At 46.4% G+C, this 20,898-nt stretch overlaps 1 protein-coding gene across 1 annotated transcript; it reads right to left on the reverse strand.

Moving 5' to 3' along the window:
• Positions 1-11,600: 11,600 nt before the first annotated feature.
• Positions 11,601-20,412, reverse strand: RIT1 (Ras like without CAAX 1). The gene is made up of 6 exons (XM_040999196.1): positions 20,118-20,412; positions 19,834-19,983; positions 19,641-19,697; positions 15,358-15,431; positions 14,950-15,141; positions 11,601-13,352 (listed from the first exon to the last, which is right to left on the reverse strand). The coding sequence occupies exons 2-6, from the start codon at positions 19,937-19,939 to the stop codon at positions 13,122-13,124; spliced, it is 660 nt and encodes a 219-aa protein (XP_040855130.1). The 5' UTR covers positions 19,940-19,983; positions 20,118-20,412; the 3' UTR covers positions 11,601-13,121.
• Positions 20,413-20,898: the final 486 nt, after the last annotated feature.

Raw genomic sequence — 20,898 nt, forward strand, 5'->3', positions numbered from 1 at the left:
GCTGGAAGGGAAGCGGGGCTGCTGGGATAGAACCGGCGCCCATATGGGATCCCGGGCGTGCAAGGCGAGGACCTTAACCATTGCGCCACCGCGCCGGGCCCAAGAAAACGTTGTTAAGACCGGCCAGTTCTGTTCTCACACACCCATTTGTTAGAAAACTAGCATTGGTTCAATGTCTTCTAGCTGCCTGCCTGGCACTGGGAGTAAAATATATCAGTACGAGTTGGGTGCCTGTGGAGCTTGGAAGAGGACAAATTACTCCTGGAACAGTCACACTGATCAAGATCTGATGACAAATTCGGAAGTGTCCCCAAGGACAGCCATGCAGCTCAGGGCAACACTCAGGAGTTCTATGAGATCGGGAGACCAGTGCCACTGCTCTTTTCTTTCTTGATTCTTTTTTTTTTTTTTAATTGCAAGTCAGATATACAGAGAGGAGGAGAGATAGAGAGGAAGATCTTCCGTCCGATGACTCACTCCCCAAGTGGCAGCAATAGTCGGTGCTGCGCCGATCCAAAGCTAGGAACCAGGAGATTCTAGGTCTCCCACATGGTGCAGGGTCCCAAAGCTTTAGGCCATCCTCCACTGCTTTCCCAGGCCACAAGCAGGGGGCTGGATGGGAAGTGGAGCAGCCAAGACATGCATCAGCACCCATAAGGGATCCCAGTGCTTTGCAAGGATAGGATTACTCAAGTAAATATGATACCAGCCCTCAGGGTCTTCTTTTTAGGCAGCAACTTACATTTAGACATAAACATGATTTTGCAGAAAGTGGAGAAGTAGTTAATTAGTGTAACTTGGATCAGTGAGCATCCCAAATGCCGACCCCCATGTATTCCAAGTATTTCATGTTAGACATTTCTACAAAATTCTCCCAAGTCCACATGTTTTCAGGAACAGACTCTCAGAAGAGGTCTGAGAGGCTCAGTAGGTAGAGTTGGCTAAGTTTTCACAAGATTCTGGATAAAACCTGAGAACTCATTAATGGATTGTATCTCATGCAGGCAGTTGGTGAATCCTCTCAAGGGTTTTTTTTTTTTAAAGATTTATTTATTTTATTACAAAGTCAGATATACAGAGAGGAGGAGAGACAGAGAGGAAGAGCTTCCATATAATGATTCACTCCCCAGTGGCTGCAACAGCTGGAGCTGAGCCAAAGACAGAAGCCAGGAGTTTCTTCCGGGTCTCCCATGCAGGTGCAGGGTCCCAAGGCTTTGGGCTGTCCTCGATTGCCTTTCCAGGCCACAAGCAGGGAGCTGGATGGGAAGTGGGGTGGCCAGGACACGAACCAGTACCCATATGGAATCCTGGCAAGTGCAAGGCCACTAGGCTACCATATCATAATTTATTAAGATACTTGGATCCATTTCATATCTTGACTATGAAAAATTATGCTGGAATATCATGGGAGTGCAGGTAGCTCTTCAAACAGATACTTTTTCATCCTTTTAACAGGAAAAGAGAAATGCAGATAAGTTGAACTTGTGTCAAGTTCATGTAACACATTAGCAATGAAGATGGTGGCCGTGTGTTTCTAAGGCTTTACTCTTGCCATCACTGCCGAAGAGTTCAAAAATGCGAATAGCCTGGTGGGAGCTATTAAATACAAATTAGATCGCTTGCCCCTGATCGCCAATGTGCTCAGCAGTGCTTTAGGGGACCGCATGGCGTGCAGGCCTTCACACTGCCATCCTCTTCTCAGCGTTCTTCCAGGTTAACGTTTAACTACTGCTGTCTGAGTAACTAGAATTCCTACTGCTCCCTACCCTACTTCTTCTTACCAGTCCATTCCAGTCTCTTCCACTTTGGGATTGAAGGTGCCCACAGAACAGGGACTTCAAGCACTGTGTGCTTGGTTTGGTTTTTGTCTTTTGTGAAAGAGAGTGGGTGAGTGAGACAGCATACTCCTGTGTGCGGGATCACTCTATGCCCACAATGGAAGGGGCCATGACTGGGAGCCCGGAACTACATCCACGTCTCACCTGTGACAGAAACTCTGGAGGCGTCACTGCCGCCTCCCAGGGTCTGCATTGGCGGGAAGCTGGAATCAGTGGCTGGAGCCGGGGAATCTAACTCCGCTTCTCCGATAAAGGGATGTGGGTGGCCCAACTGGTGCCTAAACTTTGGGACAAATGGCTGCCCCTGCAAACTTAGTTTTATATTCATTTATTTTTTTACGGCAGTTTTACAGAGAGCAGAAGAAAAAGAGGTCCTCCATTGTGAGATTTGCTAATTGTGGAGATTTTCTCCCTGAACCAGAGCACCAGATGCCCAAGGGGCTGCAATCTCAGACAGTCTCGGCAGACTGATAATGTGGCAGAAAGCTGACTTCCTGCACACTGCCTAGCTAGCTGAGCCTGCCTGGGGAGGTGGGAGGCGTCTTCATCATCTTCCTTTTTTTTTTTTTTTTCTTTAGTGGTTGTGGCCTAAACGTATGTGAGTACAAACAAAGTTCTGTTAGATTCCTTTTCTAGTTAGATCTGTTTGTTTACCGATCTTGGTTCCTGTAACTCATGTTACATGAGACCTGGTGATTGTTACACAAATCCATTGTGATCTATTGCTAAAGTAGCTTGCATGCTATTGTTTAGTTAACCAATAGGTTTCTTTTTTTTTTCCTTAGTAACTTTCCTTTTTAAAAAAAAAAAAAAAAAAGATTTATTTTTATTGGAAAGGCAGATATACAGAGGTCCATCCTTGACTGCTTTCCCAGGCCACAGACAGGGAACTGGATAGGAAGCAGGGACACTGGGATTAGAACCAGCACCCATAGGGGATCCCGGTGTGTTCAAGGCAAGGACTTTAACCACTACACTATCACACCGGGCCTTAATAACTTTCATCTGCCTACTTGCCCTGCAAAAATATGGTATAAATTGCCCAGTATAACTCAATAAAGTGTTCATTGCTTCATCTTGCCTCTGCAACCCCTGTGTCCCAATTCTCCTCAGTGCGGTTGTCACACCTCAAGTCCCGGTCCGCACTAGAGGGACCCCTGAGACTCTATCTACTGGCTCATTCCCCAAATGACTGTGCAATAGCCAGAGCTGAGTCAATCTGAACTTAGGAGCTTCTTCTGGTCTCCCATGTGGGTGCAGGGGCCAAAGGACTTAAACAATTCCCTGTTGCTTTTCCATACGCAGATAACTGGATCAGAAGTAGAACAGCTGGAATTCGAACCAGCACCCACATGGGATGCCAGTACTGCAGGCAGAGGCTTAGGGCTAAGCGCTTAACCTAGCACGCCACGGTGCTGTCCTTGCATGTTTGTTTTTATCCAGGGTTGAATTTGAAATGCAAAACACTCAACACAGGCAGGCAGGCAGGCAGGGAACAAAATTTAAAACCAAACACAATAAGGCTCTTTTTTCTTCTTCCTACTTACTCTGAGTCATAGTTTCCAAAGAATTTTGACCTAGTATTTGGGTTTTGGCTTCATTTTTCTCTTAGCGGTGGCAGTGGGTGAGTAGACAAACATATTATCTTGAGGACGTGAAAGCAAGCATGGCCAGCAAGTCTTGGGTGGGACAGTTTAAGTCTCCAACAAGACTGAGGGACGAGTATGCCTTCCCGGCTGGTGGAGACTTCGCTGCTGGATTACATAGCATCTAAGCAGGTGTAGTGACTCACCTTCCTACAAACCATCTGCTTCTCTGCCCCCTCGCCTTACACACCACCCTGCAAAGGAAATATCACAGCCTCTGCCGGGAGAAGCTTCTGGACATAAAGCCTTTCTTCTGGCTCCGAGCACACTGTAATCAAGCTGAGCCATAACTGGCTCTGGGAACTACAGGAAATGAAACATATCCCCACCCCAGCAGCTTTTGTTCAAAAAACTGCATGGCTTCATGACGTGACCATGTGTGCTGAGGAATGTACGCACAGAACACAGCCGGCTCATGCAGGCAGTTGTGAAAGCGGAGGTGGTTAGACAAAGCTTACAAATTGCCGTGATTTTTTGTCTCAAGTCCAATTCGTGTTTTAAAGTTGACTAAATTTCAGAATATCCCAGACATGAAGAGCTAACAGTCTTTTGTTCTAGCCAGCGGTTTCCTTCATAACAAGATATCAGTTTATTTTTCTCTTGTTCTGTAACTGTGTCCCTGGTTTCCCTATTCATGCAAAATGTAAAAAAAATTTTTTTCTTCATTTTTAAAAAAAGATTTATTTATTTTTAATGCAAAGTCAGACATACAGAGAGGAGGAGGAGACAAAGAGGAAGATCTTCCGTCCAATGATTCACTCCCCAAATGATTACAACGGTTGGTGCTGCGCTGACCCAAAGCCAGGAGCCAGGAACCTCCTCCAGGTCTCCCACAGGATCCTCCTGCAGGATCCCAAAGCATTGGGCCGTCTTTGACTCCCTTCCCAGGCCACAAGCAGGGAGCTGGATGGGAAGTGGAGCCGCCGGGATTAGAAGAGGTGCCCACATGGGATCCCGGCATGTTCAAGGCAAGGACTTTAGCCACTAGGCCATGCCGCCGGGCCTGAGAGAGAGAATCTTTTATGTGTTGGTTGAGTCCCCAAAGCTGGTCATAAAGGCCAGAGCTGGGCCAGGCCAAAGCCTAGAGCCAGAAGCTTCATCCAAGTCTTCCACTTGAGAGGACCAAGCACTGTGTCGTGTTAATTTCCCAGCTGCAGAGCAGGAAGCTAGATCAGAAGTGAAGGTGCTGTATGTGATTCTGGCAGTATCTTGACCTCAGAGCTGCCCCTGCCCCCGTCCCTTTTTAAGACTTACTTACTGGAAAATACTCCAGGGACACTTCTGTCTGCTGACTTGCTCTCCAAATGGCCATAAAACGTCAAAGCCAGCAGCCATGTCTCCCATGTGAGTGCACGGGCCCAACCACTTGGTTCATCTTTTTTTAGTGTTCCCAGGCACATTAACAGAGAGCTGGATGGGATGTGGAGCAGCTGAGACTCCAACAGGCATTGCTATGTGATAGCAGCATTGCAGGCAGAGGCTTAACCCAAAACACTGCAATGCCAGGCCCTTATGTTGCTGGCAGTGCTCAGTCTTCCCAATTATAAAGTCCCTGTAAGCAGAAGCCATGTCTCAGGAATCCTTGATTAAGTCACATTTTAGTCTAAGGAAGCTGGCTGTGCCCGAAGCTCTTACCATATGCATCACTGGGGAAGAAAACCGAATCTGCAAGGCTCCATGGAGGTGGAGTCACTCATTTATATTATTGACCACATCTTCGTAACACTTAAGACCCATCCGGCTCCTCTAGGCCATACTTGGTTCTAGGCAGGCTCCGAGTGATGTCAAATAGTCAGGTCAATTCAAGTCAACTGAACCAAGGAGAAAGTTCTTTCTGCAGACAAGAGCTAAGGCAGCTGGGTGGTGTTGTGGCATAGTGCGTTCTGTCACCACCAGCATCCTATATCTGAGTGCCAGTTCCGCTCCTGTGTTCACTTCTCACTCAGCTCCCTGATCCTGGACTGGGGAAAGCAGTGAAAGGACAGAAAGGTACTTGGGTCCTGGTCATCCCAATAGGACACCCACATGCAGTTCCAGGCCTATGAATGGAGCCTGGTTCAGACCTAGCTGGGTTTTTTTTTTTTTTTTTAACATTTATTTGTTTTTATTGGAAAGACGGATATACAGAGGAAGAGGAGAGACAGAGAGGAAGATCTTCCGTCCAGTGGTTCACCTGCCAAGTGATCACAACGGCTGGAGCCGAGCCAATCCAAAGCCAGGATCCAAGAACTTCTTCCAGTTCTTCTACGCTGGTGCTGTTCAAGACTGCTTTGCCAGGCCACAAGCAGGGAGCTGGATGGGAAGTGGGTCCGCCAGGATCAGAACCGGCAACTATATGGGATTCCGATGTGTGCAAGGCGAGAACTTTAACCACTATGCTATTGCACCGGGCCCAGATCTAGCTGTTTTGGCCATTTGGGGAGCAACATTTTTAAAAGATGAATTAGGGAACCCACCACGATGGCGCAGTGGTTAAGGTCCTTGCCTTGCATGCCCAGGATCCCATATGGGCGCCAGTTCTAATCCCAGCAGCCCTGCTTCCCTTCCAGCTCCCTGCCTGTGGCCCAGGAAAGCAGTCGAGGACGACCCAAGGCTTTGGGACCCTGTACCCGCGTGGGAGACCCGGAAGAAGCTCCTGGCTTCAGACCGGCATAGCACCGGCCGTTGCGCTCACTTGGGGAGTGAATCATCGGACGGAAGATCTTCCTCTCTGTCTCTCCTCTCTGTATATCCGCCTTTCCAATAAAATAAATAAATAAATAAATCTTTTAAAAATAAATAAATAAAAGATGAATTAGGGCCTGGCACAGTTGCCTAATGGCTAAGGTTTTTGACTTGCACGAGCTGAGATCCTTGTCTCTCCTCTCTGTACATTTGCCTTTCCAATAAAAATAAATACGTCTTGTTTTATTTTTTAAGGATGTATTTGTTTTTATTGCAAAGTCAGATGTACAGAGAGGAGAGACAGAGTGAAAGATGTTTCCTCAGATGATTCACTCCTCAAGTGACCACAATGGTTGGAGCTGAGCCGATCCAAAGCCAGGAGCTAGGAGCTTCCTCCAGGTTTCCCACATGGGTGCAGGGTCCTAAAACTTTTTTGGGTCATCCTTGACTGCTTTTCCAGGCCACAAACAGGAAGCTGGATGGGAAGCAGGGCAACTGGGATTAGAATTCGCACACATAAGGGATCCCGGTGCATTCAAGGTGAGAACTTTAGCCACTAGGCCACTTCACTGGGCGCTAAAAAAGATATATTAAAAACATGGACTGGTGTTGTGGCATAATGGGTAAAGCTGTTGTCTGCAATGTCACTATCTCTTTTCCGCTTCAATTAAGAGTTCTGTCTGCTCCACCTCCTACCCAGCTCTCTCTTCGCAGCCCGGGGAAAGCAGTGGAGGATGCTCTGAACCTTGAGTCCCTGCATCCACATGGGAGACCAGGATGAAGCTCTTGGCTCGTGGCCTCTGCCTTTTCTAGCCCTGGCCTCTGTGTCCATCTGAGGAGTGAAACAATAGATGGAAGCTATTTCTGCCTCTTTCTCTAATTCTGACTTGCTAGTAAATAAATAAATAGATAAATCTTGAAAACAAAAAATACAGAAGTGGACTTTTAGCATGGTGGTTTAGATGCTTGCATCCCACATCTGGGTTCCTGGCTTCAACTCCTGACCTGACGTTGGCAGGCAAGGACGATGGCTCAGGTTGCTGGGTTCCACCCACCCCCCGGGAAGAAACCTGGATTGACTGCTCCCTAGCTTTGCCCTAGGTCCGGATCTGGCCATGTCAGGCACTATAAACTGTCAGAAGAGAACATTTTCTCTCTGCAGCTCTTTAAAAAAAAAGTTTCTGCAAAACAAATACAAATACAGTTGTTATTTATTGCAACAAATCCTGTACTTAATTACTTCACAGTAATTCTTAGTGGTTATAAGGGGAGACAAAAATTTTTTTTTTCTGCAAGGAGCTTTTAGAGGTGTTGTGAAAACAGTGTGAATAATCTCTTTAATCAAAGAACAAGAATTTTCAACCACTTCCCTTTATGGTTAAGCCACTAAGTTTTAGTTCCAGCTAGCTGATGAAATGCTAGAATCATTTGAAAATAGACTTAATTTGAGGTTGAGCAAATCCAGTACTTGCAGTGTTGAACCTTTTTCCCCATTTTTTTTTTTTAATTTGAGAAGCAGAGAACATAGGCACGTACTCCCAACTGCTGCTTTATTCCCCGAATGGCCAGAGGGCCAACGGCACGTCAGACACCCCGTCCAGCTCTCCCACAAGCGTGGCAGGGACCCAGCTACTTGGCCCAGCACTGCTATCTCCCAGAATGACTGTTAAAAGGAATCTAGAACTGGGAGCAGAGCCAAGACGCAAACCAGGCACTGTGCTATCAGACACGGTTTCCCAATCCGAAACTGCTGCTCTAAAGGCTCCCCCTCCCCGGCCCTCTTTTACAGTCAGGTGCTTATCAAAGTTAACACGACCTCCTAGGGAGTAAGATTTCAAGTTACTGTGTGTCACACCCTTTCAAATGGAGTTTGGAAAAGATCTAACACTACCAGGTATCTATCAATATACTTAGATAAAACATTTTTTAAAGAATTTTTTTCCACACAATACAGATTTATAAGCGTATTTCAAATGTATCCCTTCCTTCTTTAAAAAAAATTTACTTATTTATTTTTTATTGGAAAGTCAGAAATAAGAAAGGAGAGAGAGATGCACTTGCTGATGCACTTGCTAAATGGTCGCAATGGCTGGAGCTGTGCTGATCTGAAGCCAGGAAGCCAGAGCCTCCTCCAGGTCTCCCATGCGGGTGCAGGATTCTAAGGTATTGGGCTATCCTTAACTGCTTTCCCAGGCCACAAGCAGGGAGCTGGATGGGAAGTGGGGCTGCCAGGATTAGAACCGGCGCCCATATGGGATCCCAATGTATTCAAGGCAAGGACCTTAACCACTAGGCTATCGTGCCAGGCCCAAATATCTTTTAATCTCCTTCAAGTTTGAGTTAATCTCGCAATCTCTCGTGCATCAGTTCTCCAGAGAAGTTCCTCTTACGTGCCATGGCTGTACTAATTCCTCCCTTTTCCACAGTACTGTAATAGTCCCAGTTAGAAGCATATCAAAATAAAAGAAAGGGCCCGGCGCGGTGGCGCAAGTGGTTAAAGGTCCTCGCCTTGCACCCCCGGGATCCCATATGGGCGCCGGTTCTAATCCCGGCAGCCCCGCTTCCCTTCCAGCTCCCTGCTTGTGGCCTGGGAAAGCAGTCGAGGACGGCCCAAAGCTTTGGGAACCTGCACCCGCGTGGGAGACCCGGAAGAGGCTCCTGGCTTCGGATCGGCATAGTATCGGCCCGTTGCGCTCACTTGGGGAGTGAATCATCGGACGGAAGATCTTCCTCTCTGTCTCTCCTCTCTGTATATCCGCCTTTCCAATGAAAAAATAATAAAAATAAATCTTTAAAAAAAAAAAAAAAAAAAAAAAAGAAGTCTATCAACTGGGACTGGTGCGGTGGCTTTACGGCTAAAATCATCACCTTAAACACCCTGGGATCCCATATAGGCACTGGTTCTAAACCTGGCAACTCCACTTTCCATCCAGCTCCCTGCTTGTGGCCTGGGAAAGCAGAAGAGGACGGCCCATACCCTTGGGACCCTGTATCCACATGGGAGACCTGAAGGAAGTCCCTGGCTCCTGGCTTCCAGTCGACAATGCAGCACCAGCCGTTGTGGACATTTAGGGAGTGAATCATTGGGCAGATCTTCCTCTCTGTCTCTCCTCTCTGTATATCTGACTTTGCAATGAAAATAAATCTTAAAAACTTCGGCACAAGTGGCTGGACTCTGTGGAGGGGATCATGATTCCCCATCTGGGGGCATGAGGTGATCCTGGCCTAGCTCTCCAGTCCTCAGGATCCAGCAACACTGCAGATTTTCCCTGGGTCAGCACAGGGCATCCAAGTGGGAACATAGTTAAAAGTCCAAAAGCACAAACTTAGTTGCCACCTGCCAACCTAGCTCTCTGGAGAAACACTCCTTGCTCTGTGTGATGGCCCCGACAGCCAGCAGGACTCCCCACATGCATCTGTGTCCTGGCAGGCTTTGACCAGCCACACAACCCCATACACACAACACCCCACAGGCAAATCACTCACAGTGACCTTGGCAAAGGACACAGCTGTCACCCAGGACAAAGACGCCCCTGTAAGCGATCCCCTCGTCACTTTCTCAGAACCCTCAGAATCCTGGACAACCTTCTGGGAACACCAACCAGCAGAGGATTATGCGTGGCGGGGGTGGTGGGCAGCTTGTCCTCCCTTTGGGAAGTTGATGATTTTGGGGAACAGGGAAGGCAGGTTGCAAACTCCAAGCTGCTCAATACAATGGGGTTCCTTTTCCCTGCAGTTAGCACTGGAGGTGGGTGCGGGAGCTTCATCCCACGCTGTAAGGAGCCCCACCTGCCCCATCTTGGGTGTTGGGGGAGTGGAGGGAGGCTGGGAAACACAGGGGCTGTGTTTAGCTCTAAGTGACTTCCGAGGTGCTAAGGCCTCCAGGCTCCTAAAGTAGATGACCTGAGTCCCAGTCTCCCTTTTTGTCTCCTCTGGTTTCCCTTCTTCTTCTTTTTTCTTAAAGACTTTATTTTTATTGCAAAGTCAAATAGATAATACAGAGGAGGAGAGGCAGAGAGGAGGACTTTCCATCCACTGATTCACTCCCCAAGTGGCTGCAACGGCTGGATCTGAGCCAATCTGAAGCCAGGAGCCTGGATCTTCATTGGGTTTTCCACATGGGTGCAGGATCCCAAGGCTTTGGGCTGACCTCAACTGCTTTCCCAGGCCACAAGCAGGGAGCTGGAGAAGTGGGGCCGCTGGGATTAGAACTGGTGCCCATAAGGGATCCTGGCGCATGCAAGACGAGGACTTTATGCTACTGCGCCAGGGCCAAGATTGCAGATTTTTCTGTCTCCTTCTCTTTGCCTTTCCAACAAAAATAATTTATTAGTACGTTTATATACAATATAAGTTTCCTATTATCTTACAGTTCTTTATGCGGCCTTGGCTAGCTGTGTGATTATACAGCTGCCAATTCCTTGCTTGATTATACAAACAATTCTGTAGGTCAATAGGAATGAAAAGCTAAGACATCAAACTTAACAGGCTCTAAACTAGCTTAACCATGGTGAAATATCTAATTACACTGCAGTTTTTTGTAAAATCTATTTTTCTTGGTAAGGTAGATTTTAATCTATTTTATTGGTAAGGTAGAGTGCAGGAGAGACAGAATGTCCTTTCATCTGCTGGTTCACTCCCCCCAAGCAGCCACAACAGCTGGAGCTGAGCTGACCTGAAGATTATACTGTATTTCTTTCCTTTTTAGGTTTCCTCAAAGTGCTGGAATTCCTGAGAGAATTCTGACCTCCATGAACTCAGATTCTGGGTCTTTGGATGGCCCAAGTATCACAAAAGACAACTTATTTGATAGCAAAGATGCTGTTGGGAGTTTTTTTGTTTCCAAATTCTCTATTTCTTCTTGTTTCTGGGGGAAGGGGAGAGATAAAGGATGAAGCCACACCCAGCCTCCTAAATGTCCTAGTACCCAGGGATGGGGATCCACCCAGTATCAACCCAGGGTCCCACCACAGTGCATGTTCTGAGGATTCTTTCCAAGTGGTTTGAATAGTTCTGAAATATTGTCAATTTTGCCGATCCAAGGGTGAGGCACCCTTCCAATGTCCATCGGCTAACATAGTCAACCTCATGTCCCCATTCACCTAGATTTTTGCTGTCATCATTTGCTTGGGTAGTTGTCCATTTGTTCTGTTCTCTTTCCTCTGTGATGGTACCAAACGAGCTGCCTTATTCTCCATGTGCGTCAGGGTCTGTGTCCACTGCTCTGCCTTTTTCACTCATGGGCAGGTCAAAGGATCCAGGTCAGGCAACCCAAGTCCCGCCAGCTCCTCCACCCCGGAGGCTCACATACCTGGCACCCAGCTTGCAGGCAGGACCCAGGACCCAGGCCAGGCGACCCTAGTCATACTGGATCCCCTGCCCTCAGGGCTCACAAACTCCCAGGAGTTTTAAAAGGGAACATCACTCAGAGCTAACCACCTGACTACCACAGTTGCTTGTAAATCTAGAACGTATACCTTTTATTGATAAATAAAAACACAACAAAACCTGAAAGATGGTTTGGTTGAGCTGGGCTCTTTTTAAAGGTGCTACACAAAAGCATCTCTTCTGAGCTTAAAGCAGACACAAACACTGCTTCAGTGACATTTCATCTTCAATACATAAAGATTTACTCTTAGCACTTTTGCATTCATTCTCCATACTTAACAAGTTCAAATACCAAAATCACCCTGCTCCCAACACAGGGCTCTTGCTGCCAATATTTAAAGCTGCTTTTTCCTAGGACCACACTTTTCCAACTTCACATAAGAGGCCGTGAAGCATCATTTCCTTCGGCTAACCTTCATCAAGGCTCGGAAACTCCTGAGGTTGACTTCACAAGGCCCTTCCGCAGACACCTTCAGAGGACACATCCAGTGCATGGGATTGTGAATAGCTTCCCCCACGGCCTCACTCAGCAGGGCCAGCATGGACTTTCTTTGCTCACTGACCCTGGGGACTGTCAGTGCCCAGGAGGGCACACAATCTTACTCGAATCCCGCAAGGTAGCTTCCTTAAGGAAAGCACAGCCAGTGTGAGAAAGAAGGGTCTGAGGACGTTCTGCCAGCCTGGCTCTCCCACATTGCACTGGAAGCCATGAATTGTAGGATGGCTGTGTGCGAGGGGAAAAAGAACCGTGCAACAAGGCAGTACAGGCCCTGGCAGCACAAGGTACTCCAGAGAAGTTTGGGGAATTCAGCTAAGGCTCCTAAAATGATCACCTCAGTAGGTCCAGAAAGGTCACATCAAGCAGCTTCCCCAGACACCTTCATTACAGTTCCAACATATCTGTCTGCTCTTACCCGTTCCAGTGCCTTACAGTCATCCGAGCAGTTCTCACAAGTGTCAAAAATTAAACTGTGAGGATCTTTTCCTCACCAAGTCCCTGCAAATGCTTGTCCAAGTCCCCCAAAGCACATCCTTTCACGGTCTGCACCAGCTGTCAGCTCCACAGCTCTCTGCCCAACTCTCACACTGGTCTCTTTCTGACCTGCTAATATGATTTCTGTTCTATTTCCAGGAAGCACAATTTGAACAGAAGAGATTGCAATCCTCCTCCGAGAAGAGTCCCAGGAAGCTAAAGTTGAAGGTCAGTGAGGACTGCGTGGCAGGGAAAACACTCCTCGGTAAACAAAGTACAACAGGTATGGTATACGCATTCTTCTGGGCATAAATGCTTTACATGAATGAATCAACATCAGCAACAGAACCCAAAACGTTGGGAGATCAAATTCTAATGTGACAATTTAAAAAGCAGACAGTGCTCCACTGGATTAATAAATCAGAAATGAACTAAGACAGTACTTTAAATACCACATCAATGGAAACTCCTAGTAGGCACATGCCCCTCATCGGTTACTTGGAAAATAATGGTCATGACAGGGGAGAGAGCAAGTGCCACGCTCACTACTGCAGGGTGCGGGACTGCTTCCATCGGCACCGCAGTTCACAGGGATGCACTTCCCGTCTTCCTTCAAGTCACAGAATCCTTCTTCTTCCGGAATGGTGACTTTAGCCTCTTCCACACACTGTTTCTGGGTTTTGATTTTTTCTCCATGGCCAATACTGCCTCCTTTTCTTTCCTCCGTATCTCCCGCACGAGGGCGTGGAAGACATCATCAATGTAGTAACGGTATGCAGCGGACGTCTCGAAAAACGGACAGCTGAATTCTCGGGCCAGAGATAAGCCTTCTTCTTTCGTGACCTTCGAAAGGGCAAATATGAGAAAATTGACTTTTGTAACAGTGGAAAACAACCACAAGTGCCTAAAAAAGAAAAGGAATTGGGGCTGGCACATTGGCTCAACTGGCTAATCCTCCACCTTCGAGCACCAGAATCCCATATGGATGCCAGTTCCTGTTCCAGTTGTTGTACTTCCCATCCAGCTCCTGCCCATTCATGGCTTGGGAAAGCAGCAGAGGATGGCCTAAAGCCTTAAAAGCCTGTACCCACACGGGAGAATGAGAGGAAGCTCCTGGCTTCGGATCTGCTCTGCTCTGGCCTTTGTGGCCACTTGGGGAGTGAACCAGTGGATGGAAGATCTTTCTGTCTCTCCTCTCTGTAAATCTACCTTTCCAAGAAAAATAAATACATTTTACAGAAAGAAAAAGTGGGATCCTGACTTTTAGGGGTGTGCAAGCAGATGCAGTGTGCAGCAGCTGGTAACTCTGAGACTGAACCATGTGATTTCTGTTTGTTCTACTTTCAAATCATATGACTCTACTTCTAATCTATTTGTGATAACTCCTTAGCACAGATCTTTTTTTTTATCCATGACAAATTTATTATGCATTAGGAAGGGTAACCTAAAAACCCAATAACATAGTAACCTTTTTTTTTTTTTTTGAGAAAGAAAAACACAAAGAGACCTAAATGTAGATTAATCCTGAAAACTCTCAGGAACTCCAAGCCAACACCAGGAACCACATTTGCTCTACTTTATTAGATAGAGGGTTTCTTACCTCCTGCTCTCATCAGTAGCCTGTCAAGGAGCATTTTACATCTAAATACTTGAAGATATTTTTCCCCACACATACTGAGAGGTATAAAGAATTCAATACTATCAAACTGTCTCCTTAAGACATGGGCCACTTCTACTAGTTGTTACAAACACATCCATTTTACTACACCTTCACCTCTACACCAAGCAGCAAAATTTTCAACAATATTGCTAACCAGGCAAGTAACTCTTATTCTAAGATTCCCTTCAGTTTAAATTGAAATGAAGTCTATTTATAATTCAATTTCCCTTATTCTTCCCCTCAGTCTATAATTCTATGAGGAAGTATACCTTCAAGTCTGACCTAATGCTACAACAGATTATTTCTGAAGTTTCAGAAAGTGAATCATCCATGTTCCCAAACTTAACAGGTGCTCTGGTTCTCATCTGATTACAATAGTATGGATTCTGAACCGTACATTGATTCCTAAAATCCAGATTTTACCCAAAACAACAGTAAATTAGGAGATACAGGGAAACTACTAAGGTTAGGGAAAAGCTAATTTTGGTTTTTTATCTTATTTAAAAAATCTTTTTTTTTTTCTTTTGGTGCAGGGCACATCATTCCTGGAAGTACTGCAAAACCAGAGATGTGTATCTAAAGCACTGGGCAAGCACATTCTGTTTGAGACACTGTCTTCAGAGAGATACTAATCTGAGAAAAAGATATCCCACACTATCTAGCCAGAAGGCTGAGAAGTGACTGATTTTCTATTTTAAGGCCAAAGAATCTATAAACCTAGAAAACAAACTGACTAATCCTACCAGATTATATAGACAGTGCTTTCTGCTCACTCCTCACCTGCCTCAGCTGTTTGAGATCAGACTTATTTCCCACAAGAACCACAGGTGTATCATCGGTACGTCGGACTCTATAAATAAGTTGTTTAAACTCCCGAACTTCATGGAAACTTCGACGATCCGTGATGGAATAGCAGATGATGAAGCCTTCTCCTGCTCTCATGTACTGATCTCGCATGGCTGTAAACTCTGCCTACAGAAACAAGGGCGAGTCAGTCGGCACAACACGAAACCGCACGCGCATCAGCTCTTTGTTTCAGTTACGGGACAGAGATGCGGATTACCTGCTCTCCTGAGTCAGAATGCATGAAAAATTAAAAGATAAACTAGTGATCTTCTCTGCGTAAGCCTCCACCTCCCCTCCACTGAGGGAAAAAGCCTTGGCTCACAACAGTCTAGGAGTTAATACCTGTCCAGCTGTATCCAAAATGTCCAGGTTGGCAGGCTCATCATCAATGCGGATCCGGATCTTATAGGCATCTTCTGCGAGAAGGAAGAAAGATGTGGTATTAGTCCATAAACGCACAAGGAAATAACCCATTCTGAAACTGATCTTACAGAAGTAGACTCCTGTTGTGGGCTAAGAAGCTGATTAGTGTTTGCAAGGCTAGGCAGGAACAGGAACTGGGTTTGTAGCTAAAAACACCTAGACTAATTGGACTCATCTGTACCCAATTTCCTGGCTAAATTAGGACTGGGGGGGCGGTGGAAGAGTACATAAGGAGAGGTGAAGGAGCAATAAAGGGAGGCTTTGCAGAGACTTCTACTAGCACTGGTCTTCTGTTGGTGCTTCAACCCTCTCCCTGTCCCTGGTTGGAGCAGACTCCATTCAAGTACTTCTAAGTGTCCCTGAGGCAAGCTTTCACTTTCCACATTCACAGAGATGTAAGTTGCAAGTTCATTTAGGGTCTTTATTTTTGAGATTTTATCTCACAGGCAGAGTTAACAGCAGAGAAGAGGGACAGAGATAAAAACATCTTCAAAGCACTGCCTCACTCCAAGTGAAATCAGAAGCCTGGAATTCTATCCTGGCCTCCAACATGGGTAGCAGGGACCCAAGGACTTGGCCCTCATCCACTGCCTTTCCAGGTACATCTGCAGGCAGCTGGAATGGAAGCAGACCAGCCAGAACTCCAAGGCTTTAATACAGGATGCCACAGTGATACATGGTAGCTTAACCACAATGTCAGCCACCTAAGGGTCTTTTTTGTTCATTTAGATGGTGATGTAGTCTATTTATAGAATATAGGGCTTCCCCGACAACTCTAAAAAGGCATTCTGAAAGATTTTTTTTTTTTCATATTGGGCTAGAAAGGTAATTTGAGTATTAAGTTGTTACATGCCAGGCATTATCCTAACCAATTTATACATATTAACTCATTCAGTAGGCACAAAAATACAATGAAGTATTGTTATCTTCCTTAAATTTACAACATCATTCACTATCCTTCTATAGTTTGTTGAATTTTGAGTCCCACATGTGGTTCCCTTGGCAGGGCCAGACCAAATGATTCTCTCAGCTGTACATGGTCTGCCGGCTTGGACATTCCCCATTGCTAAAATATCAGATGCCTTTTAAAGCCCTGTGCTGCCCAACTCAAAAGCCTATGTCCTTAACCGTGTGCTATATAGTTCTTTCTTTTTTTTTAAACAAATTTACTATACTATTGTATTTTCTAAATAATCCATAGTTACAATTTCTTTTATGACAGCAAACTTTTCTTTTACATAGTTTAATACTACCTTTGAAAAATGCAGAAAGTAAAAAAAAAACACCCAACATGTCTATTGCTCAAGAACAACTGCTGCGCACACACTGATTTCTCTCTAACAATCTCCCTGGAACACCTGCTCCCCATTCTTCCTCAGAGACGAGAAGTCCAAGAGGGCTAGCTTCCTTGTAGAAAGGGTTAAGCTGCAGCTTGAGATACCTGCATTCTGAATGGGAACACCAGCTTGAACCCCGGCTGTTCCTCTTCTGATCCAGCGCGCTGCTAATGCACCTGGGAAAGCAGCAGCTGACGATTCAAGTGCTTGAGCACCTGTAATCCATTTGGGACTTTGGCTGTTTGAGGAGTGAATCAGCTTATGGAAGGGCTTCTGTCTCTCCCTCTCCCTTTCAAATAACTAAATACAGCTTCAAATAAGAAACAATGAAGAGTCCTCCACATCAATGTTTCTCAAACTATAGACCATGCTCTGCTAGGATTAGTGAGTTCACAAATCAGTTTACCAGATTGAAATCAGCGTTAAAATAAGTAGAAAGCTAAATAAAAATAGAAATTACTATAAAAATGTAAAATGTTGAAATACATATGTATGTGTAAATAGTAGAGTACACTGTATGTACTAAGGACTGTTTTCCCTTATTTTTAAAGATTTCTTATTTGAAAGGCAGAGTGACACACACACACACACACACAATCTCTGACCCACTGGTTTACTTCCCAAATGGCTACAACATACTAAGCCAAAGCCAGCAACTCCATACTTTCAACTTACATTTGTACTGGTTACAACGTTAAGGTTTTTGTTTTTATAGCCAAAGTTCAAAATGCACTTAGTTTACCATTATTCTCCTACAGACTGATTTTCAGAAAGTCCCTCTTAACGGGTACAAATGTGCCTCTGACTGTACCTGAGTAATTCATCCTAATCCATAAATTGAGGTTATTCCTAGAACTTCCACCATTGAATCCCTGAAATAGGTTCTAAATTTGATGCAGTACAGGAAGCAAGCTCTTATTTTCCCAACCCATGAAGACACCTACAATATAAAATATCCAAGTCCAAAAATGGGCTAACACAAGACACTGCATGGCACTGCAGAGCCCAAGGTTGGCTCCTCCTAGGGGCTCACACACTGGGGCCCGCAGGAGCAAGGCAGACTCCTGGTGCCCTCCTCCAGACCCATCCCAGTTTTACTTTTTTTGCTAGGGTACAATCTAACAGCAGCAAATTCGCTTCCTTAGGGTCTAGGAATGATAGTAATGCATGTTTGTAGAGAATAACAATTTACAGCTGCTAACAGGCAAAACATAATCACTATTTACCCCGTCAGCATTCTGACAACAAAAGAGTTAGGTTGACAAAAGAAAAGGAAGAGTCAGTATTGTGGGCCAGAAGGTTAAGATGCTGCAAGCTGGTGCTAGCACCATGTAAGAGAATGCTGGGTTCAGTCCCAGGTGCTCTGCTTCCAATCCAGCTCCATGCTAATGTGCCTGGCAAGGTAAGAGGTGGCTTAAGTGTTTTGGGCTCCTGACAACATGTTGGGAGACCTGGATTAGAGTTCCTGGTTCATAGCTTTGGCCTAGTTCAGCCCTGTTGCAGCCATTGGAAGAGTGAACCAGAAGATGGAAGATCTCTCTCTCTCTCTGTGACTCAAATAAATAAATAAATAAATAACATTTTAAAGATTTACTTATTTTCATTTGGAAGGCAAATGTTTACAGAGAAAGAATATCTTCCATCTGCCTGTTACTTCCCCAAATGGCTGCAACAACCAGAGCTGATCTGACCTGAAGGGGTGCCAGAAGTTTCTTCTGGTTCTTCCACATAGGGGCAGGGTCCCAAGGCTTTGGGTCATCCTCTACTGCTTTCCCAGCCCACAAGCAGGCTGCTGGATGGGAAGTGAAGCAGCCAGAATATGAACTGGTGCCCATATGGGATGTTGGCACTGCAGGCAGAGATTAGCTTGCTATGCCACTGTACCAGTTCCTAAATAAATCTCTTAAAAAATAAAATACATGGGAGAAGACATGACTACAGAACAAACTTGAGACATAGGGAAGTAAACGAAGGGCTTGAGTGGAAGAAGCCCAGGCTTTGCAAGTCTGGGTTGTAAGAGTTCAGTAGGCTGGCTCTACTTGTTTTTCTGCTTCCTTTTGTGGAAGTTCAAACCAGCAAGCAGCTGACTCATAGTTAGGGTCAGTCTTAAGTCGACCCTTAGGGAAGGGACAGCGAGAAAAAGCGTCCTTCCTTCAGTGGCCTGTAAGCTGTTCCTTTAATGTGACAACAGAGTATACCAACCATTAAAAAGAAGACAAAGAAAGTTGGCCCATTATTTAATATGGTAGAGACTAAGGAAAGTAAAAGTACAGAAAAAGAAGACACAGTCAGCTAATAACCAACTGCAATGAAACCCTTGTCTCTAGCCAAACCTGACACCAAAAAAAAAAAAAAAAAAAAAAAAAGGCTTAAAAATACAGATAGCTACCCAGCTCTGCAGCAAGTGTCTGGGGCTGCAGATGCACTAAGGTGGACTCAGTCGGCCAACAGGCCTTGTAAAGATTTTCTCAACCCTGGTGCAACCAAACCAACAGTGTCCCGGAACTACCAAAACCACTCAAGTTAAAACCCTCAGAACATCTTCCCCACAATGGGGTCCCTAAGGCGTCATTAAACGACCATCCCCCATCCCTGGGTGCTGCTGTAGTTTGACGGCAAGGCGCCTTCCCCTTCCTTCCCTGCACACAGGAGAAAAAAAAAAAAAACTGAAATATTTATACCACCCATCTTCTTCCACTCCTGGACCCTCCTCACCCTAATGAGATTCTCACACGGGGATGCATCCCTCCTAACTATGTAAACCATACTAAAAATTAAAAAGTTTAAATAGCTATACATTATTTTTAAAAACCGCCATTCACAAAGATACTTTTACAGGAAACCCCCAAAGGCCAACGGGCTTACCAATGGTGGGGTCATGATCTTCGGGAAAGCGGTGGCTGATGAACTGCATGGTCATGGCTTCAAAACAAGAAAGCAAAATTAAACCCTCATGGAGGTGACCCACTGAAGAAATTCAGGGTAGCCACACTGCACAACAGCCAGGAGCCCATCGGGGTTGGCTGAGACCATTTCGTCTTTGAAAAGTGTTACCTACCACTTTTCCCTACGCCACCAGCACCCAGCATCACCAATTTATACTCCCGGGACAGCCCTGCGGGGTTGCTACTGCAGCCACCAGCTGGGCGAGCTCCGGAGTCCATTGTCTTCTTGGGGAATCCTTGGCTGTCCCCCAAGGAAAAGTCACCTACAGAGAGAGGAGAAAATGACCGGATCCAGGACACGAAGTGAGCAGCCCCCAACAGTGCCCTCCCCGCTCAGACACACCCTGGCCTGCCCCCGCTCGCGCCTTCCTAACCCTAAGCAAGTCCATAGCCTTACCCTCTGGCTATAGGCAGTGCGGTCCGGTGGTGCGGCAAGGGTCCCCGCTTACTACATTTTCCGAAAAGGTCAAACACAAAAACCTGAAATCTCTCTTCAGAATGGGGCACCAACACAATCGGGAGGGGCTGAGAGGGCAGAGTTAAGAATGGGGAGGAGTGGGGGGTGGGTCCCCAGGGGCTCACTCCCGTCCGCTGAGCCCCGGGGTTCCAGCCCTCTCCTGTCGCCCACCCGGTAGCGCACCTCACCGCCTTGCCCCTGCCGAGCCCCGGCAGCCCACCTCGCCCTCCTCCCTGCCGGAGCCGGCACTGACCTGTGACCCCTCCCACGGCCGGCTAAGATGGCGCCACTGGGGCGGCGTGTGACGGGAGGCGGGGCGCCCCAGCCATGGCGCCAGCCCCGCCCTCGCCCTGCCCGGCCGCCCGCCTTCCTGGTCTCCGACCTGGACCGCTGTGGGTAGGGGACGTGGCGCCCCTGGGAGAGAGGGGCTCCCCAATGCTGCGTGCAGATCTCAAAGGCGGAACAGACGCAAAGGGGGACTGGCAGGGGGACAGGCGAGCCCCCACCTCCTGGAGAGCCCTTCCACAGCACAAGAGGCCCTTTCCCAGAGGGGCTGCCACAGTCCAGTCACTCTGTGATCAATTCTAGATGTATTTTACACACATATGGAAGATACACAAATGTTAATATTGTTTTGCTCTGGTAGGAAAAGGTTCAAGTGGTCTTGAATGAAGCTCACCAACATTAGGCACTGTATTAATTGTGTTCACCTGCACTAAGG

The sequence above is a fragment of the Ochotona curzoniae genome, unplaced genomic scaffold (assembly GCF_017591425.1).
Source record: "Ochotona curzoniae isolate NIBS_2020 unplaced genomic scaffold, NIBS_Ocur_1.0 scaffold_1037, whole genome shotgun sequence".
Lineage (NCBI taxonomy): Eukaryota > Metazoa > Chordata > Mammalia > Lagomorpha > Ochotonidae > Ochotona > Ochotona curzoniae.

Coding starts and splice junctions, on each gene's coding strand:
- RIT1 (XM_040999196.1), bottom strand. CDS start 19,939: ATGGACTCCGGAGCTCGCCCAGCTGGTGGCTGCAGTAGCAACCCCGCA. Junction 19,698..19,833: donor TGGTGGCGTAGGGAAAAGTG/GTAGGTAACACT, acceptor CTTGTTTTGAAG/CCATGACCATGCAGTTCATC. Junction 15,142..15,357: donor TTTTGGATACAGCTGGACAG/GTATTAACTCCT, acceptor TTGTTTCTGTAG/GCAGAGTTTACAGCCATGCG.